The sequence below is a fragment of the Blennius ocellaris genome, assembly GCF_963422515.1.
Source record: "Blennius ocellaris genome assembly, chromosome: 13".
Classification (NCBI taxonomy): domain Eukaryota; kingdom Metazoa; phylum Chordata; class Actinopteri; order Blenniiformes; family Blenniidae; genus Blennius; species Blennius ocellaris.
Genome location: NC_137662.1, coordinates 13,342,447 through 13,360,810, shown reverse-complemented (window position 1 = coordinate 13,360,810; position 18,364 = coordinate 13,342,447). Strand labels below are relative to the sequence as shown.

General features: G+C 38.0%; 1 protein-coding gene across 1 annotated transcript in view; it reads right to left on the bottom strand.

Annotated features, from left to right (window-relative positions):
* The window catches only part of adgrb3 (adhesion G protein-coupled receptor B3), a gene marked incomplete at its 5' end in the record, with an annotated part of 112,241 nt that overhangs the window by 58,805 nt on the left and 35,072 nt on the right, over positions 1-18,364 (bottom strand). Inside the window, 3 exons of the mRNA XM_080507948.1 lie at positions 345-509; positions 5,806-5,967; positions 8,546-8,656. Coding sequence (XP_080364074.1) covers positions 345-509; positions 5,806-5,967; positions 8,546-8,656 — 438 coding nt within the window. The remainder of the gene's footprint in view (positions 1-344; positions 510-5,805; positions 5,968-8,545; positions 8,657-18,364) is intronic.

The window sequence follows — 18,364 nt, the reverse complement described above, 5'->3', positions numbered from 1 at the left end:
AAAAATCATCATCACTAATCTGCTTACTGTTCACAGGCAATTGGCGGTAAGTGATTTTGACGTCAGTGGTACAGTATTTGCAGGGTTTCCTAAACTGCAATATTCTGTAAGCACAATTATGTTAAATGCACCACAAAGCCTGCATTCATTCACCTTTTACTTACCTTTTATGGTGACTAATGACTGTATATCTATATGAGGGTTATACCGCTACCACTCTGAGGGACGGATGTTTGTAATTATCTCCATTCCTTTTTCTTTACACACCTATCATTTTCAATCTGTCAAAGGATTATGTGCAATGTAGTTATTTTAAAAAGATTCAGATCGCAGACAGATAATACCTGGGCATAGGGCTATGTTGCAAAGCTTAGTCTGGGTCTCAGGTCCATCACAGGCCCTGCCTCCATGCTGGGGAGGGGCACACATCCTAGTCCTAGTGCGGTGACCTCGGCCACATGTGAATGAGCACAGGCTCCACGGTGACCACTCCTCCCATACACCGTGTACTGCGGGCACAGAAAATGTGTCAGGCCTAATCAATGTCTCTCTGTCTCTGCTAAAGCATAAACAAATGCCTCACAGGCCACACTGAGCCACAGATGAAATAAAATCAATCAAAACAATTAGCCACAGAGCTAAAAAAAAAAGAAAAGAAAAGAAAAAAAAGGAAAAGGTAAGAAAGAAAGAAAGAGATAAGTGAAACACGGAGCACACAGACAGCGTGGGGGTTCACAGAGTCTCAGCCATAACCAACTGCTACCGTCACTCATTTATTATGGACACGGTAGCAACAAATGCTGCTTCACAAGTATTTCTTCATTTAATGATGAAGACATAATTCGGGGTAAAACTGACACCCTTACACATGGTTTACGCATCCAGAACAACTGTATAACTGTAATAAACTGTATAAACCTGAGCAAAGTGAATCCACATTCTGGAGTCTTCTTGGTTGACTGGGAATCTAATAGCGGTGGACCATCAGGTTAATGTGAGCTGACAATGGCTCTGGAAAACTGGCATTGCACTAACATACTAATCATGGTTATACACGAAGCTGACCAGCTGTAACCTTGTTCCAGACTTCAGAATAGCTGGGTTCATTTTACTTTTTGGCAAGTGCATGACTGCAATAATGAAATGTTGATTTCCAAATTCAAAATCAAATTCCTAAAAAAAACTACCCTTATTATTGTTATGTATTTTTATTACAATAGCTTCATTATCCATACTGTTAGGAGAGCAGAGTTAGGCTAATGTCTCAATTAGGCCAAAATCTGACTTTGGCAAATGTTCTATGAGGCTATTTCCTTCTAAGATGAAAATGCATGCGCAACTGTTGTTCACACATTTCATATTTGAAGTTTTATGGAAGAAATTCACAAGTGAACCAACTCTAAATCCATCCCATAATGTTATTTTATATAACAGAGAAAGGCTGCCATTTTGACAATTCTAATTTTACAGTTTACTGTCCATGTATCTTGCATCAACAACAACAACAACAACAACAACAACAACAACAACAACAACAACAACAACAACAATAATAATAATAATAATAATAATAATAATAATAATAATAATAATAATAATAATAATAATAATAATAATAATAATAATAATAATGCATTGGTTTTATATGGCGCTTTTTCAGGACACTCAAAGACGCTTTTCAATGCATTATTCATTCAATAAAGTCCCAAACTGTTCTTGTATTTTGCCTGTCTTTACTTAAATGTATTTGTTTTTTACCACACATAAAACAGTGATCTTTACAAATAGCTATATTGTGTAACTCTTCCACATAAAACATTCTTACTGTTATTATTTCCATTGCATGTCGGTTTGAGTGTGAGCTCAACTAGATTCCAGCTGACAGATGGTGAGTCTTCACAAAACGGCAGAGAGTATTTACTATAGGCTCCAAACTTTTATTCTAGAGAGTAAAATATGGAGATCAGAGCGGCAGACACCTCCTGTCTTGTGTTGACACGTGCAGTACTTCTGAATGTACAGAGATATAAAATGGTGGGCACATTTCTCTAAGAGTGTAAAGGTTTAACCTCTGCTTTTAGTTTCTAAAGCAACTTTTGGCTCATGGCTCCCCATATTAAAGCAAATTTACTGATTGAAATACATCCCATAATGAGCTTTCAGGGAACAGTCATTGTATGACATTAAAATAGCATTTTAGCACAAGAAGTGTGCAAAAATGAAAGAAATATACAATGCACAAAACACTATATAGAGCTCTTGTTACCTAATGAGCCACAAGGGAACTATAATAGGATTAACAAGCAGATGTGGCTGTCATTATCAATTTCTGTGTGCTTAAAGACGTTTCAGATGTCTCAACAAAAAAAAAAAAAGAAAAGGAAAAAGGCAGTTGTTGTTTTTAAAAAAAATAAGAGATAAACAAAATATTCTCAGGGATCAGACGCGAGACCCTAAAACTATTTGTATGACTACTTTGTCCACAAGGATTGATGATTCCTCTCCAAAAGGGACACTAATCACTGTAAGTTGTGCAAAAGCTTCAACTTCCTGCAGTGCAATGTTTGGATCTCAGGGTCAATTGTACAGTTGCAGAATCGTAGGATCAAGCCGAGGGTCCGTCACAGAGCGAGCCACAGCCTCTCCCAGCCCCTGCCTCCAGGCACTGCTTTGATGCTCTTAGCTAAGTGTCCCGTGGTGGTTGAGGCACTTACTTTGAAAATATTGAGTTCAAAATACGCAGCTGCCACACCTTGCAATGCTGAAATAGTTTTCTGCTTATTTGTGCGCCTGCGCGTGCGCACGTATGCGTGCGTATGTGCATATGCGTGTGTGTGTGTGTTTTTTCCTCTGAACTGAAGCCATGCACTTGTGACACTTAAGGGTCAGATTCTTGGACCACCATTAGCATTTGCCAATAATGTTTTAATTAACTTGCAGTAAACTAGGATTTGGTGGACTTTCTCATAGTCCTCCACTGAGGCTTCACCTTCTTAACTTGTTAAATTGTCTGTTTTGCTCAACTGTAATCACCACACGGTATTTGTTTTGGTGTGGAGTGCCATCTCTTTTGACATGGAGTCATTTGAAGTAGTTTCCAGTGACAACACCATCAGGGCAGTGGAGTTACGGTTGGTCTGCTTCTATAAGCAGCAATTTTGGTTGATTACAGAGCCCTTGTACTGTAGGTTCACAGTGTTTTCCTGAAAACACAACCATCTGTCAGAGTACATGCCTTAATCATGTTAAATATAGCATCCAGCAAGTCTTACCCTCCTCTGATTACAACATATTGCAGCCAAATATTTTAGTTTGAACTATTATGTAAATTAAATGTCTGCTCTTAGTTAAACTCATTGATGGAAGTATTGAACTAAGAGTCCATATTATCGTAATTAAGGGGATTTGTCGGTAGTTGTACTTGTGCCCCCCCCCCCCGACACACACACACACACACACACCCCACCCAAAAAAAATTAATATTTTTTTAAAATTGCTTGATATCTCCATTTTCAGAAATAAATTAAGCGTTTTTTTTCTTTCTTTTTTTCTACTACTGCCAGGTTAAATTAAAAGCAGTATCAGTGTGTAGTTGTATGATTTCTACTCCTGATTGTACTAGATGTATTGTTTCTTGTTTGTGGCATCACATACCATTTTTCAATGCTCTTTGTGGTTTTCAAAGTCAACATACATGACAGGAATTGTTATTAAAAGTAGAATATTTGATTTACTTCTTAAAATATGTCAGGAAGTGATCTTTATTTGTCTACAAAGGAGAAAAATTGCAAATTAAATTAAATTGTATTTTTCATACAGAACAATCACATATGCTGACTTTGACCTCAGCCTGCTTCGTGCTGCAGTCCAAGAACTGCACTCTAATCCTGTGTTTGCACAGATGCCGCCGCTCTCTGTCAACCGTGTGTAGCAGAAAATGTGAAAAACGATCACAATTCCTGCAGACTGGGCGGCTTTTCTTTTACAGAATAACATCCTTGAAAAGAACGCCGTTGGTTGGGTTTTAAAGACACTAGTGACTCAAAAGAGATATTTTGCGAAGCAGAAACACTGCTGTATTTTGGCAGATGCATGTATGGAGCCCCAGAATTTCTAACAGCATGCTTGATCTCAGCCTGCGGTGCCCAAAACAATGTTCACAGATGATGTTGCTGTTTTTAGAGATGGTGACTATAAGGTAAGCATATTTTTTTTAGACTGTAAGTAATGTTTGTTTGTTTTTTTTTTTTTTAAAGCTTTCTGCATTATGAAGGTGTCATTCCACCCTGCCATAGTAGTGACTGTTAAGAGGTAAGCAAATCTATCTGTCTGTCTCACAAAATATTAGATTTCGGCTTCATGTTTGCTGTGGTGATGTGGCACAGTGCCAGGCTAGATTTGTTTGTACCAGTTTGGTGCAGTGCCTAAGTGAAGTTATTGCTATATCAGCCGTATTTTGAGGAGAGGAAAAAAATAACAACTTATATCTCTCCGAGTGCTAGATTTTTAATGGAAGTGAAGTGGGGGGGGAAACCTCCACAATCATTCAGATATTACTGGCAATGTGATTTAACAACACTCGTGGAGTATAGTTCATAGAATTTAAAATAAAAAAAAAAGACTCATTCAGATTCTGCCTCTTTTCTTTTCCTTCAGAGAGAAAAGAAATCTAATATAACAGTATGTAACTTGTGACTAGATTCAAAGTTTTTTTGTGATACATTTTGCCCTTAATATAAAATCTGGATCCATAATTAACCATGAGCAGGAGTCATCCGATATGTCAGTTGTTCTGATTTCAGAAAAAATTTTGGGTTGTAAATTAATAATCATTTTATGTATAAATAATTACATTTACATGTGTAGCTATCTCCTTTTCCCGTGTTGTCAGAGTAACATGATAATGGCCATAGAGGACTCAGACTAGGAATGGTATTTAAGCAACCGCTCTTTTGAAATGACTCATTCTTGTTCTCGCTCTCGATGTCCACGCACAATAAGAGAATGACCCATTTGAAAACAACCAACTTCCCACTTGCACATGTCGCATCTAAAAATTAAGTGCAGTACATCACAGATCAGACTGTCAGCGGAGGTTGCTCGCAGTATTTTTGATCAGCCATAATTACTTGCGTGTTTGTGACGCCGTCTCGGAAGCATTGCGCTTATCAGCGCCATCAAATATTTTAACTAAGCGTAAGAGCAGGGTCTCATTACTAAATCAACATATTTGCTTGTGTAAACAATTCTGAAAATGGATTAATCATGACTTGTGACACCCTCTTTCCTACTAGATGCATTTTGGCAAATATTACCATACTGCAATCACTAGCCAGAAAAGCATCTGATGCAGTTACCTGACTACCAGTGACTCATCTGCCACGACATCATGGGCTGAGGAAGAAATGCCTTACAGCATGTTTGAAGAAATGCTGCCAAGCTATTTTAAAATGCACAGTTGACCTTCAAGGAAATGAAGCTGACGACACATCAGTATCTACAGCTCTCCGACATCCATGGAGATCCAAGTCATTAAACATTTTCAATGCTGATGAATTGCTTCACAGTTATATGGAATGGAAAAACACAAAATTGACAATGATTTAAGGGAAAAGAAAATCACAAAATAACATCAAAGAAAGAAAACATTAGATCCAGTATGATATTATCTGCAAAAAGGATACGGATACATTCTTCAAGAGACACATTCAAATGGAATCGTTAAAAACAAAACAACACATTTCCTCCCATATAAACAACAAAGGAGCACAACATTAATATCCAAGAATCTGCGGCTAACACTACCTGGACAAGGGGCAGTGTTATTGCAAACCCTTGATTCTCTTAAAGGGCCGCTGCAGTGTGTTCCGTATGGTGAGACACATGTTCTTGTTCGCACCTGCGACCCTTGACCGCAAGTTACGGAGCATGAGCTCCACTGGGACCACTCCTCTGCACCTGATTCACCTGTGTGGGAGAAGGGTGACACTAGTTAAATGCAGCAATATGGTCCTGGGTCACGGCTTACGGAGGGCAGAGTGGGGCAAGGTGGGCAGGGTTGAGTAAAATGGGGAGGGGCCAACATGAGTCACAACTAGGTGAGTTGGGGTCCTAGAGGGTTACAAGTGCACTATCATACAGTCTGTTCTACCTTAATGTGATCTTTGATGAATACTGAATTGGCAGCCTAATTTTCTTCTGACATGTGATTTCGTTTGTATGCAGCAACAAAGTGGTTTGTGGCCGCAGCAATCACTGTGAGACGTTGCATTAACAATGCTACTCATAATAAGGAGGGAGAGATGTATAAATCCATAAGCCTCTTTACACCAAATTTTAAAATGTATTTATGCAAAGATCACAAAGAAGGTGCAGCTATTAATGTAAAACAAACACTGGGCTTACATCTACCTGTTACAAACATTAATAAAATCATGCATTGCAATTAAAAGAAAATATACAAAATGAAACTTTTAAACAAAATGAGAAAATCGTCATAAAGTAAGAAAATTTCAAAGAACATGATGCCATGCAAGAAAGACACATCTGAGAAATAAAAATGGAACTTAATGAGTGTTAGTTTGGAAGGGGGTTGAAGATGTGGATTCCCTTGCACTGCTGCAAACTGCCTAGTTTCTTTGACAATCGTAAGGCAAATACTGAGTTCTGAACAATTGGAATCCTTTTCAAATCTGTTTGAACTCGTTAACTCCTGGAGATGAAAGAAAATGAGGAAGTTAGCTGATCTTATTCAGCAAATCACAGCCATTTATTTTCATGTGCCTGAATGTGGCTCACAGCAGAGTGTATTCATGGTATTCAAATTTCTACTGTGTGGGCCCAGAGGAAAATGTAACAAGTAGTATTTAAGCCATAGAATGGGAATTTATACTGTTGGTCCAGGCCTTTGAGCATATAGGAGGCTTTGCTGCTGTTGAACTGCATGCAGACTTATCATTAGATAATCGTCCAAAGCAGCTGGAAGCAGATTACTGAGGTAAAGGACCATAGTTATAATGTTCATTTCAATATGTCTTTTTAAATTAAAAAGTACATTAGAAGAAAGAGCATGAAACCTTTCCATCTTCATGGTCCAAAAGGTACTAAAAAGCCGTGAAATGCTGAATAAAGCTGCATATTATGAAGGGGCAGTGGGGCGGTTTCCAAAGCCATGATAGCCTAAATGAAAGAAGAATAAATTATTTGGTGACAAGCGAGTGGACAATCAAATTCCTACACGGGAGTAGTCACCGAATAATTGATGTTTGATTATGTTAAACCCTCAGGTGAAGTATTGCCTTTCTTTGAGGTTTTTTAATGTATCAGGAAACGAAAACAATGAAAAGAGGAATGTTTTTCTGTTGCAGCTCTGAATACATTTATGTCATTGCAAGTCATGAAATTGTGTCAGAATATTTAGCACTGTGTACTTTGGAGTTGCTTCTCAGCATGTGGTAGCAAGGACACGTCCAGATTCGGCCAAGTAGGGATCTTAACCCTGCTCTTAATTTTGTAGATCATAAAATAGACTGAAAGGTGGATCAATTTGTTAAATGAGGCAGTACAGGGAAATTAAATTGTTTGAGAATGAGAAACAGAAAAGCACAGTGATGTGACTGGACAGGGAAACAACATTCCTATAGCGTGAATACAATGGAGAGGCATTAATGAGCGTATGTTAGTACTGGTACGTATGCATGTATGCGTCGTGCGTCATAAATCAAAAAGGGGGATGAAAGGAGAAGAGTTTTGAAACAATGACAGCAATTTAAATGGAACAACACATGAAAAAAAATGAAACATTTCCCAAAAACCAAAATTTTAAATAAAAGTTCTCAGGCTCTTACTCGGAGCTACGTCAAAACCCACCCACTTGAAATAAATTAAGTATTTTTAGAACAGAATAGCAAAAAAAAAAAAAAACACAAAGAAAGATAACACAGATAAGGATAAAGGCAAAATAAATTTTGCTTGAATTTTCCTTCTCTGATTTTAGCAAAAGTGTTAAGGTGGTAGGTTATAAAAGTCATTATGAATTTAGATCATCTCAGTTTTTAATTTATTGGATGCTACACTTGATTAAGCCACAGACTTTCTTTTTATCTCTAAGGGCAACATCTATCAGTTAATTTTTTTTGCCAAGTATGTGTTTCGTTTTTGGCTGAAGGGGTGGGTTTTTCATCGAATGACATTTAATTTATGACGCCTTGGAGGAAATGATTAACTACATCTGGGCCTTAGTTTTAAACTGCTGTTTAATTAATGTGTTATGAATATGCTGTATGAGTAATCCACTTGCCAATTCACTATGTGACAAAACAAACAGACCCACAAAAAATTATGGTCGATATTCAAAGTAAATATTCATATATATAAAAGGGAACTTTATCTTTCTTGTTCATATGTAGCAGTAGAAAATGAGTAGGAAAAATAATAATAATAATGCAAAACATTTCCACTTAAAAGGTGCAGTACAAGAGAGAGCATGCATGATGAAATTAAGTTTAGTTAACAAAATAAAGTAAAGAAACAACTATTATATTACCAGTTTGTGCCATAAATTTAGCAGATTCAGCTTGCTCCTGCAGGGCCTTTGTGTCATGAACTGATCTTGGCCGCTGACTTTTTACTGTATGCTCTCCGATCATTCCATACTCTATGGGACAAAATAGAGGTTCATATGAAAGCTAGACTTAAACAGGATCTTCTGAGAACAAAAGCTTATTACATACTGTTTTCAGCAGGTTCGAAGCAACTGCAGTACATGGCTAGAAACAAAGACCACACAAGTTTGTATTTAATTTGTTCTTTTTTTCTTTTCCCTCTATGGCATAGAACAATGCAACGAATTTCTATAAAAGGGTGAGTTGGAAGTATTAATTGAGCTGAAAAGTACAGTGTAGACACAGAGCAAACATGCAGATAAACTCACATCATTTTCTTTTTTCTTTTTTTTTGATAAGACTCTATCATCAGACCAGCTCCAACGCTCCCACCCTCCCACCCTACCACCCCGCCACCCTCCCACCTGCACACCCCCAATAAAAAAAATAAAATAAATAAATGAAAGTAAAAATGTGTAAGCCATCAGAAAGCCACAGAGGAGGGGGGTCATGGACATAACATGCTATTGATCCACGGTTTCCTCAACAGTTTGTCATCTTGTTGTGATTTCTTACTTTTTTTTGGGGGGGGGGGGGGGGTGTCGGTGGGGGGGTATGACCCAGTCCAAAATATTGTGAGCCTGAGACAAATGTATTCCGAGCTGTATACATTACAAAGCATGCCCTCTTTGTTTCTCAAAAAAAGGAACAAAGAAACAATGAGCACAGTGTTGTGACGCCACACTGAGAAAAGTGGTACTTGGACAAAAAAAAAATTACATTTAGATATGAATTTGCATCAGCTGTTTTAAGTACGTTCACCACACGGTAAAGCAACCTCCATATTTTCACACACTTAAATAGCGAATGCAAATTGTTTCTGGGATCTTGTTTCAGTTAAAGACGAGCATCATTTTTGACAGTGTGGGCCTAATGAGGTGATTTTATCATTCGCAAATAGCAATACAGGTGATGCATCAGCAACAGGTTCACACATAACTTATGTTAGTACATTAGACAATACAATGCATCAGTCATTGAGAGGGATGTTTAAGTCCAGCAGGCTGGAAGAATTGAAAAACTAACATCTCTGAGTTAGTGGAGGGAAATCTGTCACCTGATCCGAACATGTTATACAAAAGGTTTCAACTTTTATGAATCACTCCACTGGGAAAAAAAAAATAATAATAAAAAAAAAATCTAACTGTCGGCATTAACCAAATCTTATCAGCGAACATATTTTGTGATTAGATTAGGAGGGGGGTAAAAAAAGAAAAACTATTCAGGGAAAAAAAAATTCCTACATAGCTGCATCAGGAAAAAGATATGGTGCTTGCATGATAAAAACAAAAAGGAATATTAAGCAGGTAAAATAAAAGGAGGTAAAGCCGCCAGGTAGAAACAAACATGTCAGCCTTTTGATGCTGATAAGTATCTTCAGGACCGTGACTACACAAAGCCTCAGAAGCTCATTCAAAGGTCGTTGGGTCTGATTTGATCGTGTCTGCATCTGCTCAACTGAAATTAAACAGAAAGCACAGTGCGAACTCTGTGCCTGACAAAGACTGTGCAGGTACGCTGATGGTCGGACAGACAGCAGGCAGCTGATCTAATGTTCGGTCATGTAAGGCTAACTGCTAACTCTCTCTTTACTGTGCTTCATGCTCTACCCTGTGGTGTCTTAAATCATGAACAAATCCCTCGTTTGGATTAGAATAAAAGGCCTGTCTGAGTTAGTCAGCCTGAATGTCTTTTACTTTGCAGGGAATTATATGGAAAAATATCAGGGCACACAGGATTTCAATTAGTTTATACCAGTGAAACTAAATGCTGTAAGCTATAAGATCACACACGGGAGTGTCTTCACACCACTTGGCCCAGTGGGACTAGATGAGAAAGAACAATTCCTGATGATGATGTGACTCCCGTTGGTTCTTCTGCATTTTTATTATTATTCACTGTTAAGATCGCTGACTTGCACACCTCCATTTTGTGTTGGAAGCTTTGCATTCCATATTGGCTTTTTAAATGCTAATCAGTAATGACGAACGTCAGAAATCATTGATCTTTATGATATCATTCACTGTTGATACTGTCAAGGACACACATTATGTGGTCTGAGAGGCTGTTGCTTTCAGTATTGTGCTTTTAAATTCTAATCAGAAATGACATGACTTCAGAAAGCATTGATCTCTATCATGCTTTTTCATAATTATTTGTCTCTGAGAAATATTGATCCGCTCAGTGGTGATATTAGCCCCACAGTGAATCACACCTAATCTAATCCATCTCGCAGCAGCTCATGATGAACAATACAACAAAAGCATTGCAACGTGTCATTAGGCCTGGTGTCAGGAAGATATTTCAATGGAAAATAGTTATTACGCAGCAGGTACTGTATGAATCAAACTTCACGCATCTTTAAATAGAGGTGCTTTATCACCACGCATTCATCACTTCATGATGGATATTCAACTAATCAAATCATCAAATCTGGACCCGTGTGGACAAAAAGCCACTGCAAAGACGTAACCTGTTGGTGCAGAAATGAGAAGTGGCTGTTTTAGAGCACAAGGCAGCTCAGTTTTAAGCTCGTGATACTAAAGTCATGTTTCAGAGAGCCTGAGGTAGTACGAAAAAGAGTAGCATGTCAAAACATGACACCAGGAAAAAGCACTGAGAAATAAAGTTTAATTGAAATACAAGGTTTGTGTTAAAGCCTGTGGCCATAGAATGGTAAGCATGGGAGACAAACAGGGATTTTAATAACTGAAGGGAAAGACTGTTGTCATTTGTCAAAACAGCCCAAAACAATGTGCCTCCACTGTATTACAAAGCAGAAAAACGCAGATGATGCATTCAGCTTGTCATCACTTAGAAACACTTCTTCTGTTTGCGACAGCATAATTTTGAAGTTATGACTACTATTTGTAACTTTTAAACCGTGTGCGTGAAAGAAAAAATAAGTTCAAGATTTATGAGGTGGTTGTCTTTCAGTCAGGACTAAAGAGAATGTTTATTATTGATGTCCATCAACGCTCATGCTTCAACAACAAAGCAGAGACAATGGCATTCAAAGAAATCCATCACAGTTTGCTTTCTTTCCTTTGTGTAATGAGTGGTTCGCTTCTTCTATTTTGTTTTCACCTAACCTCCACATGCCACTGACAAGCCCTGTCGTACCGAGATAAGAAAAATGTAAAACAATTACAGCTGCTGCATTATCCAATACATTTTAAATGATTAGCTGAATTGAATTATTTTGATGTTGCTTCCCAGAAAAAAAAACAATACATTAGATGAAAATGTTTGAATACATTTACTTAGTCTTAGTTGACCTTGGCAGGCATAACGGCAATAATCACATTTCCTTCCACATCACCTCTTAACACAAGATCCAGACAAATAGTTTACAATGGAGGCTTCAATTAGTTTCCTTGACCTCTGTCTTGGATGATAGTTAATACATTTACACTAAATGAATAATCATAGAGGAAACATATAGCATTAAACATTTACCAGTGGCATTCATACAACGTGCATCTGATTGTGTGGATCCTGTGTAGAGGAATTGCAGTATGTATACTCTATTTACCAAACAAAGCAAAGCATAGGCCACTATTACCATAATAACCTGTCATCACTATGAAATAACACTGCTGTGTTTTTTTTTCTTCTTTTTACAAGGAAAGTGTACATGCAAAGGCTGTATTACCAGTTGAATATATACAGTAGTTGGTCTTACTGGATATTTGTTTAACCTCCTTCAGAGACTCATATTTAGATAATCCATTATTAAAATGCAAACAGCCACATTACTTCCATATGTTCCCCTTTGAATAAAATATCCAACTTTGAAACAACTATATTTTTAGGATATTTCCTGAGATTGGGACTGCATAAATAGTTTAATGAAGAGATTGTGAGTAATTGTAATGTACTACACTATATCTCTCTGAGATTAGATTAAATATAGAAGGTTCAACATTATATTATTATTATTATTATCATTATTATTATTATTATTATGAAAACAATTTATATAAAATTAAAAGGGGGAAAGCAGTGTACAGATGCAAACACAATCACCTTTTGGAGATAACATCCCTTGTCTTTCAAATCTTTCAGTTATTTAAAAGCTTCAATGTACTAAAGGAAGAAGCAGAATTAGCACTCAATTTAGCAACACTTCACTACATCAAACCTGCAATTACTTTGAAACGAAATGGGAAAAAAAGAAAGATTTTTTAAAAGGCGCAAGCAAACACTGCTTTCTGTCACCATGCTGCGGAATCAGTTCATAATGGCAGCCATTTTGGCCTGCATGCCAAGGATTATCAGCAAATCAGGTGAGTAATAAAGAGGTGAGGAATGAGATTGAGCAATTTTGAAAAGAAAAAACAAATACTTCTCTTTCAACCTAAAGAAGGTGAAATGATTAGGGGGGGGGGGGGGGGGTCATCTCATGTGAGTGACGCTGCTTTGTAAGTTGATTTTACTACGAGATATGCCTGGCCACTTTTGAAAAAGGAAATGGGGGGGGGGGGGGGGAACTCTTTTGTTCCAATCAGCTTTGGAAGCAGATCTCTCAGGGTGCATCTGTTAACAAAGCCAGCACTGCACGCAGAAACAGAAGCAGCCATGGCAGCTGTGGAGCAGCCAAAACAATAAAAATGCTCTGGCTAAAATGTAACAAAATCTCTGCTCGAATCACTGCTTATGCAGGCTCAATAACTGAGTCACCACTGGGCTGTAACCTCAGCAGACGATAATAAATGATGGAATAACAGAAGCATGCCAGGCCTGAGAATTTCACACAATGCTGTTCGTGCATGTGTTACAGCCCACCCAGGCCTTCATCACAGTGTCAAAGGTGTGCAAACATGGAAACTGCTGGACTGCGTTTTCCTGCCCGAGCCAAACTATTTTTGCGGACCTGATTTGGTGGGCTCAACGCTTTTCTGACCCATCACAGCTCACTGATGCTTTCAGGCTTAATTAGTGGCCATATTTACAAAGACATTCATGCTTGATTTAATTACTATCCTGCTACTAAGTACATGCAGTACACACTACAAACAAAATAATATAAGTTCTCCCAGTCCATGACCTTTGCAGTCACGGATCCACTGCATGCAGTGAATTTTAAGCTTAAACACGGGCTGCAATCATGGCAGCTGCTGAAAATCCATTTGTAGACGTTTCTTTTCCAGTTTCCACCTTACTGTGTGAACACGTTCCATGTGTAATTTTATTGAAAGGCAGTAACAGTCGGCCCCATGTCCAATGACTGATGTGTCTAACCTTGCATGAAATGAGCCTTTACACACAAGCCCCTCTGAGCAGCTTCTCTCAGGGGCGCTTCACTTACTGCCCTCTATGCATTCCTCTCTTGAATGACTGACTGTCACAAATGTAACATTTTTAATGAGTGGCATGGCATTACCACTGCAGTTTGGGTCCACGCAGACCAGGAAGAGGACTGCTTACCGAACCACTCCTTGTCTTAAATCTGTTCGTTAGCAGCTGGAAGTGTTGTTCAATTAATTTAATCAATTTATAGATATCAGTCTTCTCAACCCTTGAATTTTGAATTGAAATGCCAAAGAATCATGGTGAAAAAGAAGAATAACAACAAAAAAAAACATGTGGCCAAATGCTAAAACAGCTGTATTATAATTTATGGGTGTACAAACTCTTGTTTGTGTGAACAGCACCTGTTCTCCTGCTTGTTATTGACACCTAAACGTCCGTGCAGAGAAATTGTCATAGCTTGTTCAAATGGGTTATGGATTTTTCTTGACAAAAAAAATAAACATAACAGCTACCATTAACATCAGGTGTGCTGCAATTACAAAAGAAAAAATATAAGAACAAAGAAATCTTTTACAAGGAGGTAATAGGTACGTAAGTTGTCATTATGAGTAAAAAGTGGAATACATAAAGTTACATGACATTTAAAAAGAAAGCATCAAATACACATTTTTTGAATACACAGGTACAATTTTTTTTTTTTTTGAGAAAATGATACTCAGCATTTTAGATGCAGGACCGTGTGTTTTATTTTTTTCAGTGGGTACCAAGGTTGAAGACAAAACTGTGAAAAAGTAAGTTTTAGTGAAGCAAAACATAAAAAATTAAAAAATGATGCCAATGATTGATACGATGATGACGTAATGAAGACATGTCTTATTTCAGCTTGTGGTTGAGCATTAGTCCAACTTTACTACCCTGAAGACAATGTTAAACTACTGTGTCCTCAATATATCTCCTTAACGCCATGACACTTCACTGTTGGTGGGACCATATGCTTGAGCCAATGTAAAAAAACTCAATTAGTCCTTCATTAAGAAAATGAGGGGGTTGCACGGAATCAGATACAAATTACGGATTGTCCTCTGAGACATACAATTATCCATCATATTCCTTCTGCCATCTGTTTGCTTCCTGTTGACTCTCCTAATGACTTAGATTGAAGCCAAATTAGAATTCTGTGGAACTGCCACTGCACCTCATTGAGAAGTCATGTGAACTCGCCTAAAAATGGACCGAGTGAGGTGAGACACGCATTGGGAATACAGTTTGTTCTGAGCAGACAGGATATATATTTGTACTGCTGATGTGCAGGCAAATGAGTGGCTGGTGGAGATTGCATCGATAATTTACAGCACAATGTTAAATCACAAGGTTATTGAGCAGTACCGCTCAAAGCAACCTAGATGGAGCTCTGACGTTATCAAAGCACTGCATCAGGAAGCCCTGTTGCTGGGTGCTGTGAGCAGATCATTCCTCTCATTTTTCTGTTCACTTTTGGACTTCAGTTCTGCTTTTTTTTTGTTTGTTCTAATTCAACTCATATAAACTCGCACACTGTCCAAAGAGCCTCAGTTTAGATGCAGGTGCCACACACAGTCTATGCAAATGATTAGATCATGCAGCCACGGCATGAATTACACAAAGAATGATCAGTCGTAATACAGTGGATTCAGACGAGCAATTTCTTTTCAATCAATCCCTAAAAAAACATAGACTTGATTGTGGTTGGGGGAAAAAAACTGGGAAATACAAAAGAGAAAAAGAAAAGCGTCATTTCCCCATCATCTATTCTGTGTTTTTCAAAGATGCACCCTTCCTTATGTTTGGTAATATGAGCAATGTGTTTGTGCTTTCTATTGAGCTGCATGATGCTATCAGAAAATGGGTCTGCCTATGGAGCATTTTTAAACTGAAAGCAATGCCAAGATTGCAGCTTATAACTTACAAAATCACCAGCCCTTTTCAAAGAGCAACACTGCTGAACCACCCGTGACTAAAAGTGGGGCTGCTGCAGGGACACAGCTGAAAGGACTACTGTGCACTGACAGAAACAAGGATGGATGCGGATTACTAATGAAACCATTTCAGAAAGGAAGAACTCAAGTTACATGAATAGTATAGAAGCTACACACCGAATACTGCATGAAACACTAAAGCCATGACAAATCTAGGACACCCGTCTCAAGTATTTGATGAAATATTCTGTTCTATGTTTTGGTCAATTGCCTCTCCCTTTTTTTATGTGCTCCTGTAGATTTTGCATAATTATCCACAGAGATGTGCTTTACTACAACCCCCCTGCCAGGGGACATCAGAAAAGGAAGGCAGCAAATCTTGGCATCACTATAGAAACACACAACCCCAGTAGATGACCTGGCAGTCGCACGCACTGCCAAGCTCAACGCCATCATGCCAAGCAATGCATCTGTCAAGTGAGAAACATGACACATTTTTTAGCACCTTTGTGACTACAGCCAATTTTCAAAGAGCATACCTTGTCCTTTTCTGAGCCATTTTGCTTGGCATACCAAGTAGTGACCTTCGATTTAATAGAGTCATGGTTTGGCGTCCATGAAAATTCCTCACTAATAAATGGAAAATGATACACCTAAAACAAATTAAACGAGCAAAACACAATATGGTCTCTGTAGCCATGGAGACAAATGTGGTTGGATGACCATATTTCATAGTGAGATAAATCATACCCAACAGCCCCTAATGAGACTTTCATAATTCATGCTGTCAGCTTTTCCACAGCACCAATCAAGTCTGATCCTTTTGCAGTGGTAAAACCCACTGCTTCAGACTGCCACCCTGCATCTATCAGTACAGGGAACATTGTGTCATATGCAAGTTAGTCATGAGGAAGATGCCTGCAACATGCCCTGTCTTGGCTCATTGGCTAAGCTCATGTTAAACCAAATACGCTCTCCAAAATAATTACAAGGACACGGACGCGATACAGAAATGTCCTCAGACAAGTTTGAGCACAACGGCGGCGCAATAGGATTTTCATTTAATGGATTCTGATGCCAAGTCTGGGAACACGAGACACATCACAGTTATTACAAGTTTTGAAGCCACGCTTGGCTGCGCCTGGTTGTAATTTCTGTTGGTGTTTTTAAAACTACAGTATTCAGGCTGTATTCATTTAACTTAATTATTCCACTTTCAAAGAATGTTTGATTTAATATTTATCTGCAGTGTTTACATGAGATGCTCTTCACTCAAGCATGACCAGATGACCAAGAGCTCTGACTTAAATTGAAACTGAGTGGCTGCTCTGTTGTTGAGGCATTTGTAGAGGCCAAAGCTTGTGTTTGTGTAACTGAACACAACTGACTATAGGCAATGAAAAATAAATAGAATTTGTGTGCAAACTGTCATTGGTCTGCTCTTTGTTATCATTTTATTAACAACAGGCATGTATTGATCTTTCCTTTATTGTGAGCAGTGAAAGAGGTGAACACCCACAATCTCTAAATGATTTTCTTTTAAAAGCAAGGTTAAACTTGTGGTATTTTCCATCCTTTATATAGACTGCAACAAAGAATTCAGGGAGGAATAAAATTGAAAACATAGGAAAGACAGCCCTGTAGGGATTCAGTCCCAGAGCAAAAAAAGCATTTAGTTCAAGAGACAGGGGATTAAACCACTTGGTGAATTCGGGAAACCCATGACATTTTTAAACACAACACACAACTCAAATGTCCAAAGTTGTATTCTTGTCTTTCTACCTATCACCAGTCCCTCCAAGGATGAACACAACAAAGACAGGGAGGCACACACACTCACATTACCACATATACATCTATGGATAATTTAGGGCAAGAAAGGGCCTGGCTGGGTTTTAATCCACAAGAGTCCAGCTATAAGGCAACAACAACACCATGCAGTCGATTAAATAATAACACCCACCCACCAAAGACAAAATGCCAAAAACCTCCACATTATATTAGATAAAATGATACTAGGTGCATTTTGTAACTTTATGCATCAATGATTTTGTTTTCCAACTATTCTGTCTTCTATCAAAAACCTGCTAGAGTAAAGAAGCAAAAAACCATTATTCATTTAAAATTGTGCTGCGTCTTTGTGAGGAATAACTATTATTATGTAAAATATTAAAAAGAAAGTTGTATTATAGAAACGTAAATGATTATTTCATGATGTTTAGGAGAAAAAAGTTTTTGGGTGATTATCCATTAAAAGCCTTAGAAATACACCTGATAAAAACTGATGAAAGAGCAGACGTTAAACAGCTAATAGCTCATTTCCATTCATTTGTCCCTTTGTCATTTTTGGGACTATTTCCTTCAGTGGGCAGCGCAGTCTGGGTACAAATGGCAGTATTGCAGTGCTACTGGGAGATCACACAAAAGCATCAATGATCATAATGAAATCAGCATTCATTCAATAAAATACAGAGGGGAAAAAACACTAGT